General features: G+C 36.6%; 1 protein-coding gene across 7 annotated transcripts in view; it reads left to right on the top strand.

Annotated features, from left to right (window-relative positions):
• Nucleotides 1-18,247, top strand: part of LOC142347616 (uncharacterized) — a 236,395-nt gene that overhangs the window by 87,855 nt on the left and 130,293 nt on the right. For all 7 annotated transcript variants that reach the window (XM_075398950.1, XM_075398949.1, XM_075398947.1 and 4 more), the window contains one exon: nucleotides 17,765-17,923. In XM_075398950.1, coding sequence (XP_075255065.1) covers nucleotides 17,765-17,923 — 159 coding nt within the window. The remainder of the gene's footprint in view (nucleotides 1-17,764; nucleotides 17,924-18,247) is intronic.

Here is an 18,247-nt window from a genome sequence, read left to right as displayed (position 1 = left end):
CTCAAAATTAAGTGAAAATACAGAAACTGATTTTGTTTACACGTTTTTTATTTGATGGAACAATTTTTTCATCACACAGTAAACACCCTATCACTAATACAAGTAGATAATATTAAAAATACTAACCAGAACATTTAATGGCAGTTCTATTGAAAATACAGACAAAAGCACTAATAATTACGAAAATTACAGAAATCGACAACACATTAATTCAACTGAACTAGCACACAGTTTGCACCTATTAAACAAAACTTTACCACTTCTACCTAATGTAAACACATCTTTACCACGCTTACAACAAGAACAAAACTCGTTTCATTGTAACTCTGTACCTGTCATTTTAAATACGTCTCTTCAACCAGCGTTAACAATTAACCAAAATATTCAATTAACCCTGCAAAAAATTGGTAAATCTTGTTAGACAATTCACATCACAAAGCAATTAACAAACAACCAGTTCTCCAACCCCTTATTGTTTACAAGCAGCATCAACACAAACACATTCAACGGTGGCTGGAAGATACGCGCAAGTAATGGACCCTGTTTAGGAGGTTCAGTACCAATACAATTGTCTTTAAGACCGCTTGATGGTCAGAAGATTTCGACAATGCTATCTTAGCAAACACTGTAATGACAGCAGGACCAAAACAAACTGACCCACTGTATCGTGAAATGTGGACTCTTAAACAAATCGTCATGACACAAACAGCTTTAATAGGCAAGCTTTTTATCGAGAAATTCAAAATTCCTTTGATAATCAGCAATCGCAAACACAAGTAAAGTTAAATTTAGAAAATATTACACGTACTTCAGGCGGACAAATAGGAATACTAGCCCCTCGAGTTCAACAAATGGCTATAGAAACTTATGTCAACAATGCTCCAGATATGAGAAACGCACAAAGAACGATGCACTTGATAAATCACTAGATCAACAATTAGCCGGTATAGCTTTTTAAAAGATAGCTTACCACAACTCAACAGCATTTGAACCACAGCTTCCCTTTGTACATTTAATAGAAAAAATACTTCAGGAAGATATCACTAGAACACATATTGATAGACATAAAATAAACACAAACTCCACTCTTTCCCCATCAGTAAACATTTTATCTATGGATATAGGCAGCCACTCAGTAGATGATGAACACACGATGAAACAAGATCAACTTATTACGACACAAACATAGTACACAAATTATCCAAATTTTAAAGGCAATCAGAATTTGCTTACGGGATCAACTTATTACGACACAAACATAGTACACAAGTTATCCAACTTTTAAAGGCAATCAGAATTTCTGAAATTTTTTTTTAAAATGCTCAGAATCAGGACACAGTATCTTTAACAGCCCTGAAAAACCATACACAAAACTATGAAGGGTAATCAAAATCTTCTAAACAAGCAAGTCACATTACCCAGGCAAACTTTACCAATGCAGCAATATTAGAGAAAATCGAGACACTTCTCGACATAGAAGACCCGACTTTGAATACTAACCGTAAACCATATTATGGAAATATTATTTTCAATCTAATGAGAACAATCACCTAACTACAATGGAATTGGAAAACGATCACGACAACCATTGTCATATAGTCTCCTTAGAAACGTGCGAAATTGTATTAACTCACTTTTAGATCAAGAACATATAGAGGATACAACCTCTGATAACGAAACACGAAACAAAAACAAAAACGTTAAACTGCTGTTCCAGAAGAACAACTTCTTGAACAGCAGTTTAACGATTTGCTTGTCAATTTTAACGAAGATGCACAGGACGAATATTTTAATTGTCATGAAGAATTTATTTTTCTCACTGAAGAATACATACTTTCTACATCCTGTAGAGGTAAAATTTGGGTGCTACTCCTTACAATATATACACAACAGACAATCGATCAAACTAGATCGATCTCACCAACACACATTGAAAATGATTTCATAATAGTCCCGGGAGCCACATTTAACGTACTAAACATGAAACTTGGAACGACATTGAAAAGTACCATAATATTCCAATAAAAACATCAACATTTGTCCTTTCGGCAGCGAATAACACTAAATTACAGTCACACAGAACTGTTAAACTTGATTTTTACCCAAATTTAATTGAACACAGAATACAGCAAAACACAGTTTCTACCTTTCACGTATCTAACACAAAATTTAAAATTCTAGGGACGCGATTCCTAGACAAAAATATGTAGAATCCATAAATTGTTCATCTCATACACTTGACGCAAAACATAACCGCGGAAGGAAGTTTCTAAAAATCTACGAATCTTCCACAAAAACACCATCGTATAATTCGCAACCGTTTTCAGTCGTTGAAGATCATAGATTATAGTTCCAACCATTTCAACATCGAATTCTCACTTGCTCCTTTACTTCTTATGAATGCAAAAGCAATTACGCGAATGGACCAACGATTTATAAATCTGACTTCTTTTTCATACCACTACATAAAAATATGTTCTATTCTGCTATGGATATTAACAACATAGAATATATGTTTCATACAAATACTAATCCAAAACCCTCCAAAGCACCCAGTAAAACCTGTTAGAGGACTCATTGGATATGCACAACAAGATGTTTCACTGAGATACCTACAAAATATGAAATACCGTATCAATTAACTCACAGAATTCATGGATGCATATACCGCAAACTACCTCACACATGGTACATCAGATGCACTTAAAGACTTATATTACTTAAACCTAACAGAGCAACAGGAAAGCAAGTATGAAGCAATGCAAAGAACTTTTCAAAAAACATTTTAAAAGTCTCTGTTCACAGATACAGAGAAAAATTTCACCCAGATGTTCATTTTTGAACGTACGAAAATAAATCAAAAATAAATTGAACAATTAGCTCGACTCATATTTCACTATAAACCTGCTATGTCATCTCTAAATTTGATGCAAGCAAAATCAAGGTTGAAATAAATCTACCTTTGAAAGCTACAGCAACCTTCAAAAAACAACGCGCTACTCGTATACCCTTGCAATTACAATAACGGGTCAAACACTTTCTCGAAATTCTGACACATTTTGATATAATTGCACCCGGTAACGCAGATTCCTTAACTACAGGGATCACATTTATTAATCCCGTAATTATATTTAAAAAGGGAGAAGCACTAAAGTTATCTTAGATACCCGTCATTTGAGCACGATGTTTGATGAAACTAAATAAAAATAATTTATTTTAGATGCCCGTCAGTTCAACACAAAGATTGGCGAAACCAATAGAACCACTACAAATTATCATTAAACGAATAAAAGGACTTGTTTTCTCAATAGCCGACATGAATAGCGCATATAACCAAATGCCATTAGATAAACTTTCATAACGGTTAACTACTTTTTGTATCGCAATTCATCAAAATTGTTTAAAACAACTGTTTTAAGGTATTTCTATCGACCCAACCACCTAATCATCGTTTATGAGCAGCATATACAAATTAAAAATTTTACAAAATAAAAAAATTACGTATCTCGACGATGTTTTCATACAAGATACTACAACAGACACAATGTTACAAAATTTAGATAAATAATATAAAAATTTAAAAACAGAAAACTTTAGAACCGCTCCAGATAAATCCTTCTTCTTTTTAGAATCAATAAAACTTCTCGGATTCCAGATTAAAAACAATCACATTGACCCACCGAATTCTAAAATAGATGGATTTCTCAAATTAAATTCACCAAAAAACAACAAGAGGTACAAAATTACTCTAGACGTCTCCCATTTAATTCCAATACATATATAACTTACAAAATATCACGACCTTTCTATCTCCCACTAAGAGATACAATTGATTTTAAACTGACATCAGAAATTCAACAAATTTTCGATAGGGTTAAAACAATTTCACAGACGGTACATTACCCCTGCAATTCCTAATTTGGGAAAACTAATTCATATTTTATGCGATGCTTGTAACTACGGGATCGGTGCTGCACTTCTTCAAAAAAAATCAACTTGGAAAAATGGAACTCGTTTCCGCAAAGTCGCGTTTATTTTCTACAACTGAACTTTGACTATCAAGAATACTTCGAGAGTGCCTAATAATAATTTATGCACTTTCGGAATACAAATTTTTTAATCAAGTGTCACAACACCCTATTATTCGACACACAGACCACAAACTTATACTGTTCTTGTTCATACAAAAATCAAGTTAAATCAAGAAGTTTGCAAAACTCAGCTCATTCTTATCAAAATACCAAATTGTTACATAGTTTGGACAAACGGAAAAAGTATTCCACTTTCAAATTTTATTAAATTGTTCACAAACGACGACAACACAGGTAAAACTTCGCTTGATAAAACTAGACGCTCGGGATTCAATATAACTTTTCATTACACACAATTAACATACACAATCAATACTTTGTCTTTTGTGCTGTATCAAATGAATAAAATAACACGGTATCTAAGGAATTCATTACAGAATCAACACATTTTCCAATATATCTTCAAATGAAAGAAAACTATTTTAAAGTACAATTAGAAATTAATCTTTATCTCCCCGTCTCATACTACGAGCAACATAACAAACAAAAGCACTACATTTAGAACCTATAGGAAACCAATGAACTAAACAGACGAAACCCAATCAGACACTTCATGAAACATACCCGATAGTACAACACACAGACATCACACTAAACACAATTGAAACAGAACCATTCACATCCAATTAACAAAATTCGAATTATGCAGAACTGATAAATAATATAAAGTTCCCACTTCCCCCAACTGACGACTTCATACCTAAATAACCTGAAACTTCCAACTATTTTTATGATGAAAAACCAGAAATGATAGATACGTTCAAATTACAAAATCAACAACAGGTCCCGTATTGCGACAAATTCTCCTATGTAAAGAATATAAAAATGGCCCTAATACTCGCATGTTAACAAAAAGAGCAAACAAAGACCATTACTTTTTTGTCGTTGTTTCAAATATTTAGGTATAAAACGATCAAATTTATTGTTGTATTATATACAAGAAACAAAAAAAACCAAAATGTTGTTTGCCAATTTCTTCATTCTTCGCAATGTTTGATAATGCACATTCACACGATCTCTCTGGCCATCCCGATCGTGAAAAAAAATATGCTATAATAACGCAAGACTGTTATTAACCAAATATTAAAATATGGACAGCAACCCTAACACAAGAATGCCTAAATTGCCAAACGAGCAAGTCTATGGAAATCTTCTTCTGGCCCCTCAACATCAATTTTTTGCATTTTAAACATACTTCAACCATCGTATTTCTTTGGACAATAAAGGACCAATCTCTCCGTCTTCAGACGGAAACTTTTATTATTTCATCATAGTAGATGCCTTCACATATTACGTTGTTTTTCTTCCCTCACCTATAAATGATGCAGTTCATGCCTTATATGTATTATATGACCATTGAATAGTTATTTTTGGAATAACTGTCATACTAATTACATAAATACAATAATGGAAATGAAAAAATGAACGGTGAATTCATGCATTTTGTAGAACTTATAACGTATAATTTAAACCACGCAAACCATATGCATCATGGTCAAACGGGCAGAAAACAGCAATAGACAAAAAAATAAATTTCTCCGCACAGTTTTAGATACCCAATACAACATGTGGTCTCAAAAAGTTAAAACCTTCTTTTTCGCTTTTAGCTCACTGCTTAGAACAAATATGGGCCTTTCCCCATAGGATCTTGTTTTCGGTATTAAACCTAAAAACAAATCATGTTTAATCTTGCACTACAGATAGTTGTGGAAATTGTAATCCTTCACAAACTTTCCCTTGCCATTCTTTCCTCAAATACGCATATACTGACCCACTTGGTCACCACCAACAGATTAAAAAAACTACAGAAAGGAACATCTGCAAGATGATTCCTAAACCAAGAAAAAACACACTCAGATGCTTATAACGAATTACATAACTATCTGAACCAGAAAACACATATACGCATATTCAAAAACCGCCATTTTGCAATGGCGCAACCACTCAAAATTAACAATTATGTTTTAATTGTAAATAAAGCCCAAAACGTTGGAATTTCAAAAAAAAATACCGCCATAGAAATTTGGCCCATATAAAATAATTGACAACCCCTCTATGGTAACATACAAACTACAGGACTTTACAGGCAAACAAATGAATCTCCATGGAAAGAAAAATGTCCCGTATTACTCCCAAAGAACTCTTTGTTCAAGTACAAACGCAGAAATATTTTTCTTATAACTCGTTATAACTACTTCACCCTCAAAAATTGACTAATATAAAGCGAAAAACAGTTTCGTTTAGTCTAGACACCCTCAACATACCATCAAGTACAGATGAACTCTTCCCCCAACCATCTAATCCCAGTCTAGACTACCCAAGACAAGCTCGGACAATTAACCAACTAGAAACGTCCATTTACGAAAATAACCGAAAAAAGACTAAAGAGTCTTTATACCACAGTCGAAGAATTCGGATTAAAGAACGAAACACCTAAAAAACATATACCAGCGCAAAAACACACAAAATTTAATACCTCGCTTTGTTTAGCCGAACACATTTAAGCATAATACATATATTACTACACAAATTGTCTTCTGGTTAAAATATAAGCACGTAGTCCTCCTATACGAGGGGTATAATTCGGATAGTTTATTCACTCCTCTTTCCTCTATTACATTTACTTTCTCTACGGAAAGTTATCAAAGCTCTTCTCTAAACTTAAAAAAAGCATACAAGAAATTTTCGTAAATGAGGACCCACAAATTGGATTTTCTAAAAAAAACTCAACCAAAAAAAATTGGAACATAAAAAATAATTGATACCCCCACTTTGGCCACATAAAAACTAGAGGATTCAGGCGAAGTTATAACTCGCCATTGCAGTAATATTGTACCATATTACCCTAAAGAGCTGTTCGTTCAAGAACAAAAGAAAACATATTTTTCCGACAACTCTCTATTAAAACTTCAACTTCAAAAACCAACTATCACAAAGTCGAAATCTGTATCGTTCAATCTGGACAACCCAGACCAACCAGCAATTCATGAACTTTCCCGCGATCACCTTGTAATTTGTCTGAAATACCCAAAATAATTCGGAAAACTAAAATACAAGAGAAACTCGTTTACGACAAGAGCCGACAAAAGATTTTAAGGTTTTTTACAATAGTCAAAATTTTTGACTTCACGAACAACATACTTCTAAAAGCATATATATACCACTACTGTACCACAAAAATTCGCTCTATCGCTCTCCTTAGCCAAAAACATTAGCATAACACACTAAATATCCCAAAAGTAGAACTACACTGAAAATACAATTCCCCAGTTCTCTTAAACGAAAGGGATAATTCGGATAGTTATTTCACCCCTCTCCTCTTGATACCATTGCTTTCACTGGGAAGAACAAAAAAGCCCTGCTATAAAGCTAACAAAAAATACGGACTATCTTTCCATCTGCTATCTTAGCAGAACCACGAAAACCGATCCATCAAGAAATGAAAAAGAGGAAAACACAGGCCTTTTACCACGCCAATAAAAGGAAGTAAATTAAATAAAAATTAAGGTAACAGCCGGTCCACAGATTGTTCTGGGAAAAATTCCCCAATCTAATTGATTTAACGAGGTATGACTCGGTAACATTTTTTTGGCTCCCAAAAAATAATTGTGGCCTGGCGCAACCGCATCGTCTAAAACCACTTCACAGTTTCTCTCTCTCTCTCTCTCTCTCTCGCTCTCTCTTGCACTTCATTTGTCTCTCCTTTTTTGATCAAAACTCTAAATTTTTTCTCAAATCTACCTCTTTCAACTCTCAACTTTTCAGTATTAAACCTAAGAAACACATCATGTTTAATCTATCTTGCGCTACAGATAGTTGTGGAAATTGTAACCCTTCACAAACTTTCCCTTGCCATTCTTTCCTCAAATACGCATATACTGACCCACTTGGTCACCACCAACGGATTAAAAAAAACTACTGAAAGGAACATCTGCGAGATGGTTGCTAAACCAAGAAAAACCCCACTCAGATGTTTATAACGAAATACACAACTGTCTGAACCAGAATAAACATATAAGCAAGTTCAAAAACCGCCATTTTGCAACGGCGCAACACTCAAATTTAACACTTATCATTTAATTGTAAATAAAGCCCCAAACGTTGGAATTTCAAAAAAAATACTGTCATAGAAATTTGGCCCATATAAAATAATTGACAACCCCTCTAGGGCAACATACAAACTACAGGACTTTTCAGGCAAACAAACAAATCTTAATGGAAGTAATAATGTCCCGTTTTACCCACAAAGAACTCTTTGTTCAAGTACAAATGCAGAAATATTTTTCTGATAACTCGTTATAACTACTTCACCCTCAAAAATTGAATAATGCAAAGCGAAAAACAGTTTCGTTTAATCTAGACATCCTCAACATACCATCAATTGCAGATGAACTCTTCCCCCAACCATCTACTCCCAGTCTAGACTACCCAAGACAAGGTTGGAAAATTACACTACTAGAAACGTCCGTTTACGAAAACAACCGACAAAAGACTGTAGAGTCTTTATACCACAGTCGAGGATTTCGAGTTAACCAACGACGCACCTATAAAACATATACCAGGGCAACAATACACAACATTCAATACCTCGCTTTGTTTAGACGGACACATTTCAGCATAATTCATAAAGTACTACACAAATTGTCATCTAGTTAAAATATAAACACGTAGTCCTCCTATAAGAGAGGGATAACTCGGATAGTTCTTTCACTCATCTTTCCTCTATTATAATTGCTTTCTCTGTGGAAAGTCAACAAAGCTCTTCTTTAAACTTAAAAAGCATAAAAGAAATTTTCGTAAATGAGGCCCCACAAATTGGATTTTCTAAAAAGGTTCAACCACAAAAAATAGGAACATATAAAATAATTGATTCCCCCACACTGGTCACATATAAACTAGGGGAATGTTCAGGCGAAGAGATAACTCGCTATTGCAGTAAAATTGTACCATATTACCCTAAAGAACTCTTCGTTCAAGAACAAATGAAAACATACATTTCCGAAAACTCTCTATTAGGACCTTAACCTAAAATACCGACTATCACAAGTCGAAATCTGTATCGTTCAGTCTGGACAACCCAGACAAACCATCAATTATTGAACCGTCCCCCCACCACCTTAGAGTTTGTCTGAAAGACCCAAAAGTTATTCGAAAAGCTACAATACAAGAGAAACTCGTTTACGAAAAGAGTCGACAAAAGATTATAGAGTTTTTTACAATTGTCAAAAATTTTTGCTTCACGAACAACATACTTCTAAAAGCATATATATTTATACCACTACTGTACCACACTTAATTGCTCCATCGCTCGCCTTAGCCGAAAACACATTAGTATAACACACTAAATATCCCATAAATAGAATTACACGGAAAATACAATTCCCCAGTTCTCTTATAGGAGAGGGATATTTCGGATAGTTATTTCACCCTTCTCCTCCCTGATACAATTGCTTTCACTGGGAAGAACAACAAAGCCCTTCTACAAAGCTAACAAAGTACGCGGACTATGTTTCCATCTGCTATCTTAGCAGAACCACTAAAACTCTTCCATCAAGAAATGAAAAAGAGGAAAACACAGGCCTTTCGCCACGACTACAAAAGGAAGTAAATAAAAAATTACAGTAACAGCCGGCCCACATATTGTTCTGGGAATAGTTTTCCAATCAAATCGATTCAACGAGGTATAACTCGGTAACATGTTTTTGCTTCCCGAAAAAATATTTTGGCCTGGCAAAACCGCATCGTCTAAAATAACTTCGCGGTTTCTCTCTCTCTCTCTTCTTTCTCGCTCTCTTTCTCTCTCTCTCTCTCTCTCTCTCTCTTTCTCTCTCTATCTATCTATCTCTCTTTCTCTCTCTCTCTCTTTCTATCTCTCTCTCTCTCTCTCTCTCTCTCTCTCTCTCTCTCTCTCTCTCTCTTGCACTTCAGTTGTCTCTCCTTCTTTTTTCAAAATTTTTTTCTCAACTCTATCTCTTTCAACTCTCAACCTCTCTCTCTCTCTCTCTCTCTCTCTCTCTCTCTCTCTCTCTCTCTCTCTCCCTCTCTCTCTCTCTCTCTTCAATCTACCTCTCCTTCTCACTTGGTAAAAACTCTAAGTTTATCAAGAAACATTCTGCTACTTTCCTTCGATCACTTTGAAAAACTGTCCCACAGCACAGTTCTTTCCTGTCACTTAAAAAAGACTTTCAAACCAAATCAAGCCGATCAGCTTACAGCAGCTTTCTCATAATAAAAAAAATTTCAGTTTCACTGCACTGAAAGTTAACCGTCTACACAAAAGACAGGTATGCAAATAACTTCAGAACATATACTCGAAGCATTGTTTTGTAGAACTCCTTTTGCTGATACTTTCCGGTACATTTAAAGTTTTCAGACAGAGCAAATACGTTTCCGAGATTTTTTTACAATCTTGATCATATTCTATATTCAAACAGATTCCGTGAATGTTTTTTATACAAAAGATTTTAATAACTAACACATTGCTCTTTTTTGTATTCCAATTCTATCCACCCAGAGTATGAGTAGTATGACTCATTCAAATCTCTGGCGCCAAATATTAATGTCACAATTTTGTCCCCTTATAAACAATCCAAGAATAACCCGAGTGCTCCCCCGGTCACAGTATTGTCAAGTTGCTCATATATTGACGCTACCAATTAATCCGCCACCAAAAATTCATCATTTAAAATCTTTAATGAAAAGCCACAAGCACAAGAAACAGAGGAACAGCCCTACTCATTTATTACAACTGCCAAATGTGCAGATAGCCCTCATCCTACCGGACAAAGTCCCCTCCCTGCTTTACCCCAAAGTCAATAATTCGATACCCACCTATCAGAGTCAAGCGCAAGTACACCTAGCGCAAACAAAACAACAACAACAACAAATAAATATTCAAAATTTAATGCCGTATTCAGGCTTTACTGCAAAAACAACTTTACAACAGACACCTTATATACCTGCTTCACAACCGTAGTTAATAAACTATTTTAATCCTGAACATTTTTCCACTCAACCAATTAATTTGGCTCACGGAAACGCAACTCAAAGTTCAGAATTACCACAACCTATACACACTGTATCAAACAAAAACTGAACACCGCCGGTTATTAGTTTAATCTCAGACAGCTCTATTTCAGAATTACTAAGCTCTCAATTCACATCACCCACTCCATCACAAATCGCAAGTAACCCATTCAATCCACCACAAAGACCAGTCACAAACATTGAAGGTCTACTGTCACAAATTCACTAAAACCACTCATTTAATAGAGTCAATTCATCGCCGTCCTTTCAAAGTTCACTGCCACCTAGTTTCTAAGGGACTCCGCTTATAATAACTCTCAGCTCAAATTCCCCCACTCCTGAACCAGATCAGCACTTTCATTTTTGTATTGGAAAACAACCAGACATTACAAGAAACTATCTTACTTTAGCATTAAAAGTTGACTCAAAATTTGAAATTCCCCTCCCGCTCACTTTGGAGATCATAATAACGGCGAACAACATCAGATCTGGGCTAAACAAAGAATAACTAAGTCATACAGGATCACGCCAGTATAGAAACAGAGAGCACACAATTTTCTCAAACAATCAAAAACCACGTTTTCAGTTGAAATTGTAGTCGAATAAGATAGACTAATTTTTCAAGCCGCCACTCCCTTATTTTTAAGGTAAAATTAAATTCTTCACTATTTACTTGCCAAGCAACACACTGTAAATATGATAGATATACAAAAAAACAGGGGGGAATATTTTGTTTCTTATAATCCACTCTCCGGTTTATCTTACACATGTCTATTTCAAATTTAATCGAACTTTTGACTATTTTTTTAATTTTTCACCGCTACCTTTAAAACAACCGATCACAATTGATAAACATTAAACAATATCTCTACTCCCAGATTCGGTGTACCAGATTTAATTGTAACTCACTATGACAGCTTTCCACAGCGTTTCACAAATATCCTGTATCATAAACTTAATCAAATTCGCCGATGTGACATCAAACCAGCAGATTTTCGATATTCTCACAAATCCTTGCATGTTTCCATATTCTCACAACTTCGAACACTACAAGTACGCGCACACGCTAACATGAAAAACTTTGCGACAAAAAGAAAGCTTTTGTCATAAAATCTCCCTTAAAAGAGGTTTCAGGTTGATCGCGATAATTGGTATATTAATACAATATGGGAAACTTACCTTTCACCCAAAAACTGGAGCTCGTAGAGATTTTGCACGCATTGGTCTCATAAATAAACAACAGTTGACACAAATTGATTTACTTAATGGCCAACGTTGGCAAGCTAACATTGAAGCCAAACAAGGCGGCTTTCACTTGAATCGCTACCTTCAATTTGCTTTTTAGCACGGAAATCTTGTATATAATTCATGGAGCCATGATTTGATATTAAACTGTACTAATAATCCCTGGGCGAACTGACCAGGACATAATCCAAAACACGATTATCATGTCATCCATACACTGGGTTGATCACTACAAAAAGCTAGCATCACGCTTGGTTTCGATATTAAATCAGAGAGTATTCATTATGGCAAAACACGTATAAAATGTAAAATTGAAACGTGATACTGTCCCCCAAACCACGCTACTAAGGCAACAAATATTTGAGAACAAAAAGATCATTGTCAAATTTTCTACGTTGGTAGATCAAGAGCCCGAATAATAACATTTCAAAAAGAAACACTCAAAAACAATGAACCTAAATGAACCTAAAGCCCACCAACAAAAACGCACACATGTACACAGACTGCTTTCAAGACCATCTTTGTGATGAGTGTGCACTTTCGAGCTTTGAAGTACTTTTAAAACTTATTCAAAAAAGTAACGAAAATCGCCCTTATTGCGCCATACAATATTAAGATATTATCATACCAAAAAAGAAGGTTTTAACTTCGTCACAGGCAAACATTCGGAGGAATTCAAGGATGTCCACATGAAAGTTCCTAAAAACATACCCCCCGTCACACCATATACTAAAGCAAACATTAGAAATGGTTCCGTTATTCCCCAGGAATCACAGGTCTACCAAAAACCGAAAAAAAACACGAGTTTTCTTGTATAATGATTACAAAATTGGTTCGTAGCTGTTCATCGAAATGTACAAATCGAAGCCAAGATTGACTATATGATCAGATGCGTTTTATCAGAAACCGACCACACGAGTCTTTCCATTTACAAAAATTTCTGCGATATTGATCGCAATTTAAAACAAACCGCCTTTATCTTATAAACATAAAAAATTCCACTTATCAGATACATAATCCAAGCCAGCAAAACACATTCTCAACACTGAAAAGTTCAAATGTTGTTTCACTTTTTCGATGTAAAACTTTCTCATCACCATTTCATTTATTTGAGAACCAATGTTTTGAACGTACACCTATATACTGTCAGAACGAACTCAAATTTGTAGATCAAGTAACACGAAAAACTTTCCCTTGGCCTATTAAAGCATCATGTAAAGCTGACAACTTTGATCAGCAAATCACATTAGATGCGGATGGGGATGAGTCATACCACTTAACGCCTTATCCAATTATAGCGAGAAACAATTATTAAATTTTTCGCGCTCGGCGAAATTGAAAGACGCAACACCTACGCAAAAAGTGATAAATTTGTCAAAGAGATTGGACTAATTCGATTGATAAGAAGAAATTTATTCATTTAGTAGATGTTGCCGCAGAGGAATTCGAAGTGGCACAAGATGTTAATTTTGCAGATCTTTCAAAACAAGCGCAATTACAAGCACAATTTTCACAATTACAAAGTCAATACACAAATTATTTTAATAAAGTTTTTATTATCGGGAAAGAATTTACACTTCGGCGTCTCAATTGGCGTGACTTTAACGAAGGCAACTATTTAAAAGAGTCCCTTATCGAATCTTTGGATACCCATGGTACGTAATGAAAGAAATGGCCATAAGTTGGACAAGGCTAAATCTTTTATAATGTCTTTTTGGCTTATTTCGTGTGTTTAACGCATACAATCTCAAATCAATTTTAGAAACTAATATCACATTAGCTAAGAATATAAACCTGGATTTTTCGGTGTCTTTTTACAAACTACTTTTCATGTCCTACAGACAGATTCTTCTCAATACAAACCGCCATCACCGAAGAAAAGACGAAAACACTCTGTTGAGAGTAGCACTCCACATTCTCAAAAATAATTGAATTTATTCCACCAATCAGATAGATTAAGTTCCCTGTACACAAAAAATCCCCTGTAATAAACATAGAGCCTCAACTCTTCCAACATCAACATGAGAATTTTAATAACTAACCCTAGAAACACAAAATAAACTTGATTTATTCAATCCATTCCCAAACCTTTCATCCTAGCGTACTTGAACGCTCACGAGCTATCTCACTCTCAAAACATTCTTTTGAGGATGATCTTGAATATCAAGAAATCCCGTTCGAACTCGATTTAACCTTGCCTAGTAATCGAAAATGACTCTTGTTTGTTTCAGAGACAGCACAGCTGTCAAACCCAGCTCTCACGATGGAGACTCACCAATTCGTCCAGATGTCGACCCAACGCCTTACGACCACATCATGTTGGATGTCGACGACATTCTCCTTTTACCATCGACACCATTGGTAATGCCCCCTCCAGTACCGAAAACAAATTGCGAAATAAAAACGTCGCCCCTTTTCACGATGGTGCATGGTGCAGGCATCTCCATAGCCAGAGCGTGTAGATTCAGTCAAGTATTCGCGGGTGAACCCGCTGTCTTCAACCGTCACTTCTTCCTCATCATCGTGAGAACCACCCTGATTTACAGGGAGCGACTCAAGCTCGTTGACAGTCCCTGTCGGACCTGTCAGTTTGTCACAATAACCGCTCTTACAGGGGCAGCAACTGGTAACACAACCACCAAATGATTTCCAAACACAGCCACCAGAATCGTTACAAACCTCGGAGCCACAGCCACCACCACTGCACAGTTCCTCTTGGGCTGATGAAGTTGCAGCAGTGGAACAGTTGGGCAGCTCAACGCCCGAGACGGTTGTCTCCAATTGGGCGTACTCTGGAAGATTACGTGGCCCCCATCCCCGTTCAGGACCTCCCTTCTACCCCCGTCTTTGATGCCTACACCGGTGTCAAAACCCACAAACATCCACCAATCGAGGTATAGAACGCCCACAATTTCTCCAACTCGACGTCAGTCGTCCTTTCCTTAGCCTCCTCCAGACGATTTGCCAACCTCGGCCGACAACTACCCCTGCACGGACACTTCACCGAGAGAATGCCCTCGAACTACCACGCATGAAATATACACCGTGTGTGCATCACCATTTCAACCCCCAAAGTCGCCTGCCCGGTATACAGCCAGCCCACCACGAAGCTCTCGTCATCCAAACACCGAGTAAATCCGTTTACTCCCACACAAAGCACCTTCCACAGAGCACCTTGCCCGAACTTCAAATTTCATCAATTCATCCGGTTAACACAGCAGGAGTTAACACCCGGTGTTCTGGATACGATGTTCATGTCCCAGAGCGGATTAACTACGTTTCAACAGCATCTCATCGCACGTTGAAACCAACGGCCCGCTCGTGCTCTCTCGGACAATTAGAAAAAGGATATGTGGAAGAGGGACGTAATAAGGACCTCCCTCTAGAATGCCTCCACTTCCCTTTTAATCCCCTCTTCACGGTAAACTTTTGGCACTCGTCCAAATACTTTTTTGCTCTGGCTGATCGACAGAAAGACTAATTAAATACGATGCTCACGAGAGATGCCACCCCATTTTGTACTTATCAAAATTACGACCCCTTCTGTCTTCAGTTTGGTTTTTGCATCCATAACAAATGGGTGTGAATAACCAGACTCAAAAAAATCAGTCTCACAAAGATGCTTCATACGATCCACAATTATCTCTTTGTCCATCACCCCTTCCACAGGACCAACCCCTTGATGCATAAAACTTCACGCATGCTAACACTAAGCTCACTTCGCCCTACTACTTAAACTACAATTGTGTCGTCAACCTCAACTACCGTGATGGCACCCTACGAAACTTTGACCCCATAAGGAACTACATCTTGTTTCCATCAATTTGCGAGAAAACACGTCACCCCAAACTTGTACCCATTGAATATCTCCAGTGAGTAGAGGGAGGAGGCAGAAAGTGCACATATGGACACATTTTCAACCTCGTCTACAAGGACTTGATAGCGGACAAGCTAGAAAATAACGAGCCGACACCAGTGGAAACACAAATCGTTGACCATCTCTTGGCGATGCAGCCACACTGCAACACGAAATTGTACCCTCGAGCCCTCTCCGCCTGCCTTTCGCGAGAAATGGAATTTTTCAAGGAAACTGACAATCGGGCCACTGATTATGAAATTGAATTTCGAACAAAGGCCACTGTCGTATCACATTAGGCCACTGACCTATCAACTAGAACACACACTGTTCTTCAAAACCTAAAAACTCACTGTTGTTCTTTCTTTTATTTTTAATTTTTCTATTTTTATTCAATATATATATATATATATATATATATATATATATATATGTATATATATATATATATATATATATATATATATATATTCCTCACTTCTGTGCCACAATTGAACAATAGGACCAGTTCTTTTTTTTCTTTTCTCCGGACGGAGCTTACACAGCAGGCGTCAAGCTTACAAAAAGTTAAGGAAATAAGTAGCTCGCATAGTATCTAAAAGATGGATTTCCACCAGAAGCAAAGCTGGTAAATCTGATTGGAATAAACCCTGTGACATATGATGATAAACAAAATCTCCTTGTACAAACCGAGAGAGACTACGACTACAAGCAATCCTCTAACTGGGGAACAGATCCTCACTACAGGACATTGGGATACAGTTTTGTACTTTAACCGGAAAGACGTTACTGGTCAGCAAACACTGTAACTGGCACTCTCACTGGCTCCACTCTTGGAAAAGAAGTGGGATATTCAATGACGACACTAGTCAATACTTCACCGACAGAGACTTCAGATGACGCACAAGTCACCGACTGCAGCACACAACGAGGATGGCAGATCCAGCATTTTTCTGCTATAAAGATCCGATTAAAACTCTTAACCCCGGATGGATGGAGCACTATAAATACTGGATGTACACCTCCAGCCAATCAGAGACTGGGAAGACACTATTCTCTTTTATAAAGCGCTAACTCTACTAACTATAGTCAGTCTAATAGAGTAGTTGCACGATGTGTATACCTCTGACTCCGGTGTTACTCTTATTAACTCCCAGTTTATCTTCAGTGTTTTATAGAGTCGGATAGTCTGAGAGATATAGGTAAGCCTACTTCGCGCGCAGAAATTATTAGCCCTAACTCTTTATACCTTAAGGCTGTAAGAGGAGCCCACATAGGGTCTGCCTTATTTATTCTTGTGTTCTGTTGTCATAGTTTCAGGTGAACTCCCACGGGCCGCTGAGGCACAGCCAAATGCGCTAGCTTAATTTCATGAAAAAACAATTGTTCTGGTAATTCTAACTTAAGGATAAAATTCTTGGTATAATTTGGGTATTTTATCACATTGAGTGTATTGCCATTGGGTATTTTGTCTTGACAACTTTTCTGGGCAGTCAAATTAAACGTTGGAGCAAATAAGTTTAAAACTTTTTATTTCCTAATCTAGGTTGTAACTTGACAGCAGAAAAGAGAGACACGTTGTATTTTACACGAGAGGAGTTGTGGGAGAAAGGGATCTCATTGTATGGAAAATATCCATCTGATCTGACAGGAAAGCGAGTACAGCTGAATTCTTTTCCTCAATTTCTTCCATGGCTTATCGAAAGTAAGTCTATCCAGTCTTTTTCTCTCCCCTTCGAAGAATCGTATTCTATGCGACGCAACCAAATTTGATGTTCCGGGCCAAAAACGAAGAATCGGTTATGAACTATTATAAACAATTATAAATACAAACAAGACGGCTCGTGAGAGAATGTGTGTAGCACATAATGTTCCAACATAACTCTCAAGGTAACAACTAAAACTTTTGAGTTGTGCCAAGAAGCAGGAACTATCCTACAGCAACCTATATGGAGAAATTTACCTGTACTAATTGAAACAAAAAAATATGCTGTCTTTTTTCGCAGACAGAAACAAAAATCCTCTAACC

Source organism: Convolutriloba macropyga, chromosome 1 (genome assembly GCF_964194025.1).
Source record: "Convolutriloba macropyga chromosome 1, txConMacr16.3, whole genome shotgun sequence".
Lineage (NCBI taxonomy): Eukaryota > Metazoa > Xenacoelomorpha > Acoela > Convolutidae > Convolutriloba > Convolutriloba macropyga.
The sequence above is the reverse complement of the archived record's forward strand: the minus strand, read 5'-3'. Positions and strand labels throughout refer to the sequence as shown.